Source organism: Cyprinodon variegatus, unplaced genomic scaffold (assembly GCF_000732505.1).
Source record: "Cyprinodon variegatus isolate N-32 unplaced genomic scaffold, C_variegatus-1.0 Scaffold24, whole genome shotgun sequence".
Lineage (NCBI taxonomy): Eukaryota > Metazoa > Chordata > Actinopteri > Cyprinodontiformes > Cyprinodontidae > Cyprinodon > Cyprinodon variegatus.
The window spans coordinates 402,156-412,337 of record NW_015150477.1 but is presented as its reverse complement, the minus strand read 5'-3'; the positions used below and the strand labels follow the sequence as shown (position 1 = coordinate 412,337).

General features: G+C 37.5%; 1 protein-coding gene across 2 annotated transcripts in view; it reads right to left on the bottom strand.

Moving 5' to 3' along the window:
- Window positions 1–10,182, bottom strand: part of shank1 (SH3 and multiple ankyrin repeat domains 1) — a 124,860-nt gene that overhangs the window by 72,767 nt on the left and 41,911 nt on the right. For both annotated transcript variants that reach the window (XM_015394012.1, XM_015394019.1), the window contains exon 2: window positions 8,817–9,365. In XM_015394012.1, the coding sequence (XP_015249498.1) occupies window positions 8,817–9,314 (498 nt within the window). In that variant the 5' untranslated portion in view covers window positions 9,315–9,365. The remainder of the gene's footprint in view (window positions 1–8,816; window positions 9,366–10,182) is intronic.

The window sequence follows — 10,182 nt, the reverse complement described above, 5'->3', positions numbered from 1 at the left end:
AGCTGCCATCTTGTGTCCTCTTTCCCTTGCCCTGTTTTCTCTTCTGCCCTCACCTGTTTTTAATTCCCTCGTTAGCCCTCTCTTTGTCTCTGTCCCCTTTAAAAGCCCTCCCTCTTCAGTTCCTGTTTGCTGGATCCTCGTCAAAACGTCTGTCTGTTTACCTCGTCTTTCCCTGGCTCCTAGAGTTTGGTTTCCCCTGATGTCTCCTTGGTTCTGGTTAGTGCTATTTTTGTTGGATCTTTGATTCCTGTCTCCGTACCTTTAAACTTCAATAAACCCACCAAAATTCACCTCTGCCAACTTGCCTCTGCTTTTGGGTCCTCAACCCAACACCGCTTCATGACACATATAAACAAAATTTTGTTTTGTATACACTCTGTGTATAGGAATGACAATAAAAGTCATAGGAGTCTATATGACAGTAGATGTGTTACCTATATCTGCTTTATTTATCCTCCAGATGCACGGTATTTATATTGTAAAAAAACTGTACAGTACAGTATTTCATTTGATCATTTTTTTTTAACTCTGTCACTTATTCTGTTATTTTTATACACTTTTTAAGGTCCACATTTGCATGACCACTTTTGCTGTAATATTTTTCTGCTGTAATACCACCATATCCCCACTGTGGGAGAATAAAGTGATTTTCTCTTCTATGTAAAGTAATAGTTTTTATGGTGACCTACTCTGTCTCCAACATTGATTTAGGCTCCGTTTTACATTTCTTGCCTCATGCAGTTTGGGTTAATCTTTTAACTGTAAAATAAGTAGGGGTGGGTATTGCCAAAGAAGTCACGATTCACAGGCCACAATGCGATTCTATCACGATGCATCACAATACTTGAATTATTGTGATGCATTGCAATATTTTCTCCTCCATGTTTTGTTTTTGAATGACTCGGCGCAGTATCCCGCAGCCAGAAATGCTTGTGACACAAGGCAGCGTGCGTCAACACATCCACAGCGACATCTACTGGACTGGAAGTTGTATTACACTTGTTTTTGGCTGATGATCGCCAACCATTCATGCAATTTTATTTATTTATTTTTTAGAATTAATAATCAATACTTGGCGTCAAGAATCGATGCAGTAGATCACGAAAATTAGATATTTATTTTTTAGAATTAATAATCAATACTTGGCATCAAGAATCGATGCAGTAGATCACGAAAATTAGAATCACGATGCATCATCATGACGATTATTTTGCACACCCCTAATAATAACTGAGTCTACAGAGCAATTCATGGTTGACACAGTAACAGCAACATAACCTGGTCATGAAGGCACCACACAAGCCTAAATCACCGTCCTTTAAAAAATGTGCCTAATGGTAGCAGATTGTGCTGATATACCGTGTTTAGTTTTTTTTTTTTTTTTTAAGAAAGCACTCTGTAAGATGATAGAACATCTTTGGTTTGGTTGAGAGGACATTATTTCTGGGAACTCAGAGATCATCCTCATGCATTAGTAAGAACCATACTTAATGTCCAAAAACACAAGAACTGATTGTTGACCCAAGGGTAGTTGGAGACCAGTGGTCATCCATAACTAATTAGTTGCTCAAACAGATTCGTATAAATATCTTGGACTAAAAATCGACAAATTATCGTGGATTGCTCAAGTTGATTATGTCTTCAACAGGGTCCAGCAGCGGCTACATTTTCTGTGCAGGCTGAGGGCCTTTGGTGTCAGCCAGAAATTCATGCTGCTCTTTTACAGTGCTGTTATAGAGAGCATCTTTAGCATTTCTGCCTGGTTTGGTAACCTGTCTGTCCAAATGATGTCCAAACTTACTTGCCTGACTCAAAGAGCAATGAAGTTAATGGGAGTCAAGCAGCACCCCTCACTTCAGACCATCTTCAATGAAACAATAACCAGACAAGCCCAGAAAATCATCTCAGTATCAGCTTCTTCCTTTAGGTCGATATCTTAGAGTCCCTGCCTGCAGATTGAACCGCTATAAGAACTCAATTGTTCCGCTTTCCATTAAGGCAATAAATAGTATCAAGCAGTAAACTGTGGAATTGGCAATGGTATTCAAAATTTAAACCAAACTGACAGGCTTTTTTTATGTATTCATTATCTCACATAACAGATTTTTAAAGAAGGGTTTTTACACATTTTTATTTATCTATTTTTTTTTTTATTTTGAATGTAATGTAACATGCTTCCTTATGCATTTATTTACCATCTTATAATGGAATTTTATAGCAGTGTTTTTATGTGTGTATGCAGTGTGACACTGGTGCACTGTTCGAAAACCTAGGACGCGTCCTTATAAGGTCAGATTCGAAGGCCGATTACGTCACAGCGCGGCGCCGAGGTCTGGTCGGATTCCAAGAATCCTTGTTATGCGGCCTTAAAATGCGTCCTTCTTTTTGCCCGATTTGAAGGACGGGTCCGATGTATCCTCGCTATCCTTGGATATCCCAGGATTCATTGCGAGACCAAGCAAGCCGTGATCAGATGAAAGGTTACTTGGCGCCGAACAGTGGTGAAAATTGGAAGTTCAGTTTAATATAATCCAAGTCTGTGAACAGTTCCGTCTGAGATAAATGAAAATAGTTGTTTTAATGGTTAATGAGTCAGATATGTGGCGGTAATGTTTGATTTATCTAAAGGTTTTTTATCTGTTACTGTGTAAATGGGTTTGGCTGTAATTTAAGGACAGATTCTAATATATCTGCAGTGTGGGGACTATAAACCTGATAGGATTTTTATCTTTTATTGCGGTTTTGCACAATATGCTTACAGTAATTGAGTAATTTTTGTTGTTGAATAATAGAGATTTTGCAAATTTTGAGATTTTGCAAATCAAATTTCCTTTGGGACAATAAAGTTAATCTTATCTTATACTGGTGGACATATTATCATTATGAGGGAAGAGTCTTTCACTTTACTTGTAAAAAGTTTAAAATAGTTTCTCACTCTAGAATGATGAAAATTACATTGTTATTGTAATGTCCTTTCCATATTACAGCAGCTATTGAGGTTCATTGCTGATCTCTTTTCATCCTGACTTCTAATGCATGATCCTAATATTATAGAGGTTTTCATGCTAACGATGATCAGGTTTTTTGTGTGTTTGATCAGCATCACCCGGCTGCTGCTTTACCTGTAAAATCCAACATAATCAGCAACAGAAAACGGGAATGCTTGACCTAATTTTTGCTGTCTCCTTTCCTCCACTCATCTCCACCTCCATCTGCTTCCTTCTTCCACCTTCATCTGCTACAGTTTATCTTTATCCTCAATGTTTTTTCATAGGATGTTTTATCACTCTCCTCCCAATCTCCCACACTCTCCTCCCAATCTCTTGGACTTAACATGGTTACCACTTAAATCTGTGGCCGATTTGTCACAATAAACACAGAAAGGTGAATTATTTACAGCTGGCTTTAAATACATTGAGGACGCACACAAATAACCATGCAGCTGAAAGTACCGTATGCTCAGATCAATAATAAATCACACAGCAGCAAGAGAAAGGAGGAGGTGTTCAGTGAGGCATTTATGGTGCACTGGGATGGTAAATCTGAAATATGAACATGTAGATCCATTTGCTTTCATTTCTTTGTAGTTTTTCTGATTAAGTTATCAGAGGCCTCTGTTGATTTAACAGAACGCTGGGAACAGAGTGGACGGCTAATGTGTGAGAAACATAACCTTCGGCTTGTCAAACACAAAGGTGGTCTGCATCAGCTTTCATCTATAGATGAGCAACACTCTCTTTTCTTTCTCCACAATTCTCGGCTCTCCATAATTAAATTATGAGAGTTTAGCCTCCGGCAATAATTCAGTGGAAGAAATCCCTCATCAGAGGGAAATGTAAAAGGCAAGGCGTCTGGCAGGCGAGTTGTAGAGGTGTTTTTGAACATGGAGGCAGCTGCATCTCGAGCTCTATCTAAAGGCCTTTCTCTGCTGTGAGGCTGGGCGGTAACGGCAGGTTTTCTCCTGATTATGGGCAGCCCTCTTAAAAAACAGCCACCCCAAAAAAAAGAGCTTTTCACTGCAAGGCTGAAAAGCTCTTTGGCAACATCACCCAAGTGGCTACGCTTCCTCTCCTTTACCCTCTTCTCTTTACTTCAACTTCCCTTTTTTTCACCCTTTCCAAATCCTCTACTGCCTGCACAGTTTTAGGATCAAATTCCTCTCATCCAGATGGCTCTTTTAAACACTTCAACTCTGCCTCTCGTATTTCATCTCCTCCTCTATGAAGCTGGGTCACATTGAAAGTTTCTTTTTGTTGTTGTGGGATCTGTTTATTTATTCTTCTTTTTACAGCTTCTGATGGAAGAACCAGAAATATCTGCTTAGATTTTCCTTTCAAACAGCAGTTTCCACAATTATTGCAAATGGGCCATAAATACCATCTCATATAATGATATAAGACTGAGCTAGGCTTACAGACAATATTACACATCATTGAGTAAAATTTACATTTTATATACCATTTGAAAAAAAAAAAAAACAGAAAATGGTTTTTATTAGGATTTAAATTAATGTTTTAGGAAAAAAGCTGTCTCCCCTTTTAAATTGCAACTGATGTGCTGCCAGATGTATGAAATCAAGAAATTACTTTAATAGAACCTTTCTGAGACCATGAAGAAGGTTAAATAGATCTCAAACCTAAATCCTGCCCAGCATTTGAAGAAACTAATGAACAGATGGAGAAAAAGAAACATCAATAACGGCCACCACCGAAAAGACACGGCTTAAAACCAACTTTAAACACTCATCTGATTTCTTGAAAAACATGTAGGCTTCAACTATGCGTCAAAACGCAAACTCATAATGTAGAAGCATTGTGGTATTTTAAAGTACTAAAGGGCTATAATACCAGAAAATGCAATTTTTAATGAAAATGATTACATTTAATAGTTTCATTCATTAAGCTGCAATCAGCTCTTTTAAAGACTTGATGATCTCAAGGGTCCGTAAACAGACAGCTGGATTCCTGACAGTTTGAACTGGAAATTACAACATCTCCAAGCATCTGCTTTCTCCATCCACACTTCTTCCCGGTGGCTGTCATCTTTGTAGGAATGAAGAGTTGCTTCGTATAAACAATTCTGCTCTACTTAATAATTTTCTCGTCATCTATGTTGGATATTAACCTGCCTAAACGATTTGTGAAACAGAGCAAATGGGAACTTGATAAAAATGTTTACATTGTAAATTAACCATAGTTAGGTGTGTTTTACTTTGCTACCTTGTCAGACTCATAACGTTCCCGCAAAACTGAGACACAGTCGAAGATGCGGTTTCAGAGAAGTGTGAGCTTCAGTGTTCCAACTGCTAGACACTGGAAAAACAATCTAGAAATAAGTAAAAAATTCTTAAATTAAGAGTATTTACCCTTAATTTGAGTAGGTAAATGAGACGATTTGCCAATGCAATGAATATTTTAAATCTTAAAATAGGATAATTAGATAAAATGCACTTAAAATAAGACAATGCAACTGTGTTTTCTTATTTTAAATGTAAATTGTCTTGTTCCATTTGCAAAATGTCTCTTTTACTTTCTCAAATTGAGAACAAATTCACACTAATTTTTAAGTGCAGACATATTATATGGCGTCATTTGTTTTTGGCCACACTGTCTTCCCAATCTGATCCGATGTGTTTTAAGAGTTAGTCTGAAGTTAAAGATTAACAATCCATTCCCATTGGTTTGAGACTCCATTTTATGGTGTAAAACAGAAACTGCAAATAAAAGCAAAAAGAGCAAACCTGTTGATGATGATGTCGACAAACCTGGATTGTGTGACACCAGTAATAGAACTAAGCGAGCTTAGATTGTGCACCAACACAATTATCCATCCAATACAAGTGAGTCCACCTTTAAATAACATTAAATAAACAAAAGACTTTGGAGAGACCCCTTCAATCCCATCAGGATGCTTCGACATGACCTGTAACAGCCCCTTCATGCTAAGAAATCCTCCATTAAGGGAGGGGTCAAAATTCCCCTGCGTAATGAAAAAGACTCATTGCCTGTATACTTGATGGCAGCTGTTGTTGCCAAGTGAGGCACAGCTAGTTATTATGCTTAGGGGGTAATTACTTTTTCACACATGGCTGGCTTGGTTTAGATAGATTTTCTTCCCTTAATAAATGATCCTATTTACACAGGTTTCCCTTGTCTGATGTTTAAATTTATTTTATGATCTGCAACATTGAACAATATATTTTTACTTTCATATGATAGGAAGATCAGAATCAGAGCAGTGAGGCAGCAGATGGCTTCATCATAATCTAAACTACAATGCTAAATGTAAGTCAGTAATTCCTCAAAGCTAAACCTATTATTCATTTTGTGAATTGTAATTTGAAAAATATTTTTTTTTAAAGTTCGAGGACTTTTATTTATTGTATTTTTTTTACATCAGCCGCAATCCTTTCTTTCTGTTCTTATATCTAAAGAAACATAACATTAGTTTCCCATCCATACAATATGGAGAATGTTTTTCCATATCTTTCACTTCCCACTATTGTTCCAGGGTCTTATTTAAATACATTTTATTCAATTTATTTGTTCTGCTGTAAGCTGTTATATCAAGTTAAGCTGGTGTGAAACATCTGCCAAACATTGGATGGTTCTGATGTATCCTTGGTTTCCCTCCAATATGTGAAACACAGGACACAGATGTGGCAGAGAAAACAGAAAAATGTCTTTCCATACATCATATCTTGTGTTTTAACTAGATAATTCATAAGGGATAATTGAAATTAAGCTGCCAAAAAAAATACTTAATTTTGATTATTTGATGCTCTCAGAGCAACTGCAGGTTGTATTTCCATTGAAATTACACACTTACAAGGTGTATTTAATAAAAATATATATATATATATGTATAAAGATATTTTTTCAACTATTGTTATGATAAAACTGACTTTTGTAGAAATTTTTAAATAATCTTATGTGTATTGATTAGCAGCCAATAAATGTTTTATAATAACTATGTGTCACAAACAGATCTGCTCTTCTAGAATGTATTTCACACAAAAGTAAGAAATATCAGAACTTTCTTTTAAATGCATTGTAGTAAATATTGTTAATCTGTAGCAACGTGAGCACCACAGGTAAAAAGGTGCGGTTTGGAAAATCTTTGTACATTATGCCCCATTCATATGGAGACCAGGTTTATCCACAAATTTATTTTGTCTTCTAAGCAACTATCGGCTGTTTTGTGTTACTCTTGTGAATGTGAACAATGTCTTTTTTGAAACGATGAATCCATACATCTATCTTTCTCTGTGCAAGGGGACATTTTGTGCATAAACATAAACTCTTTAATCAGCAGAAGAATCAGTATGTTTTGTCTTCTAATCTGTACAGGGGCCTTACAGTTTGTATAAAGGAGTTTGATTCCTCTAGAGCTGTCATCTCATTTCCTACCTGTGAGGAGGTCTTTAAGGTTGCTATCCTTTCTACCTCCCCACACCAGTTTCTCATCAATGTTCTGCCATGTACAGTACTATGCTGCGTAAAAAGGGATGTGAAAACTTTCTGTTCAAGACACATTCACTTAGGCTATGGTGTCTTCTCTACCTTTACGGACACAGTGTCTTACTCCTCTGATGGTTAGATTTCCATATCAGCTGCATGCACCTCTTTATCACTTTATTAGTGTTAACCTCACATGGGTTGACTGCACAAATCCAGTGTTTTTGTCAGCTATTTTGGCAGCGCCATCACTTGGCCTAGCATAAACACTAAAGCATATTCAATTGAAGGAAAAAGATGTAAGCTTTTAAATATTATTTGCAAAAGTATTGAAATATTGTGTCATGCATTTGTTTTTAGCCTTACTGAATAAATACTTTATAGAAGTAACTGATTTGCATATACACAGATTTACCTTTTTTGCCTGTTCCCCTTTACAACAGAGAATGCGTCTGTGCTTTGACAAATATATGCTTTTATCTCTTCTTTTGTACATTAACTCAGTCTAAATAGACTTAAAGTTATAGGTGGAATCCAGTTTCATGTCTGTAAGAGTCTCTGAATAGTTTCCCTCCAGTGTTGTCCTGTTTTTAGGAAACTCAACTTCCTGCTAAAAGTATCCCCATAGCAGGATGCTGCCACTTCCGTGTTTTACCATGGGAATGGTGTTTTGGTGGTGATGTGAAAAATCATGTTCTGTATGAAGACCAAATACTTTACCTTTGTTCTCAGGACTTTCTTCTAGTGCTTTCTTTACTGTATTTCCTACCTGACTTGAGGGAAACAATGAGATTTATACTAGTGAAGTCTGATGGATATTAAGATCTGAAAACATGACATTATTTCACAACCTGACCCTGCTACCTTCCTTCCGATTCTGTCTGCTATGTTCATGGTCTTTGCTATTTGTTCTCAAATGAACCTCTGAGGCCTTCTTAGAACAGCTTCTTTAATGATTAAAATAATTAAGTTTATGGCATCAGTGTAAAGATAACAGAACACAAATGAAGTTTTTTTGTATCAAAGGTAAAAAACAGTTTTAGGGTTTTGTTAATCCAATCTTTTTTGGTCTATTCATTATCGCAATGTTTTATGTCCAATTGTGCAGCATTTTAGTTCTATTCAGGAAATACATCAGAAACAAAACTAACAATTATCCACATGATTTGTCATTTTTAAGTTGAGGATTTCAAACTTTTTGTTTTTGTGTATGTCTGCTTTTGGCGTCAACTTAAGGTGAGCGTTTAGACAACCAAAGAACTTTGGATGAATTGTTGTTATTAAAGTTACTGTATGATTTGGACTCCATTTGGGTTCTGAATGTTCCTGTTGTTGTTCCTGTGTATTGACTGCACTGACCGTTTGCTTTATGTCTGGGATGCCGATGCGAAACACCATCATGGCAATGTGGGTGTCTTCAGATGGCACCGAGTTGGCAGTGCGCTCCTTCAGCCTCCTCTGTTGCTGCTGCTGATTGGCTGCTTGTTGGTGCGTGGGTCCAGGATTGGCTGAATAAGGGTTGGCGGTATGTCCCGGGTTTCCTGGCCTCATCTGTCGATCCCCAGCAGGTCGACCGGACAGTTTGCCGGACTGTCTGTGTCCCTCTCCTCTGCCAATCCGAGACATGCCTCCTCGCCTGACCTCCTCCACCATCTCCTCTTCGGCATCATCCTCCCCCTCCAGCTCACCATTTTCCTCTTCCTCCCCGTCCTCGTCTCGCTCATCCTCTTCCATTTCCTCTTCTTCCTCTTCCTCCTCCTCCTCCTCGTCTTCTGCCCCAGGATAGAGATGTCTGCTGTTGCCCAGCATCCTTTGGTGCTCCTCGTCACTGGACAGGGGGCTGAATGGCATCGTCATGGCGACAAAGAAGGCGGTTCCAGTGGCAACACCATCATTCCCATATAGTCACTAAATGAGAAAAGAAAAAAAATAAAGTTTAACTGTCTGAGACAGTGGTTTCCCAGATTGAGAATGTGGAAATTAAACAAAGAAGAGAGAAGAACAATAATCTGAAGAATCTGATGAAAGGCTTTTAAAGATTTCAACCTTTCATATCCTGCAGTTCAGAAGGCATGATGTCCATACATGCGGTATGTAGACTTCACCAACCAGCTATTCTGGATCAGAACTAAGAGAAATCAGGAGCTTCAAATAACATCAAGAGCAGACCATGTACATCCAAAACCAAATAATGTTTAGGAGCACTCTGTTCCCCACACTGGTGAAGGTTATCAGGCTGTCAGTCTTCCAGGACATGGCAACTCAGTCTAGTTTGGATTCCCTCCCTAAACAGCACTAATCTGAGAAAAGTCTTTGGACAAAGAGTAAAATATCTTCAGCCACAAGAGTACACATCCAGTTTTCTTTGTTTTTTTTCCCACCAGACACTGAAAAGTGGCAGTAAAGTAGTTCTTCATCAATCATATTAAAAGTTTTAAACACAGTGAGAACAGAGATATTTAACATATTCTGGAAAATGCATTTTATTTTATATAACAACTAAGACTAACCTAAACATAACATGTTTCAACAGTTCATAAACTGCTCTGTAGACTCAGTATTTCCTCTTTATCAACCAGTATTACACGGGAGATTATAAATGACTTATTTCTATATAAGAGGCATACCTTGTTACATTTTCAGAATTATTATTCTTGGAATAAATGGCTGTTTGGAACAAAATCTGTGATGAAAATAGGTTATTCATTGGTCCTGTTTCTCTGAC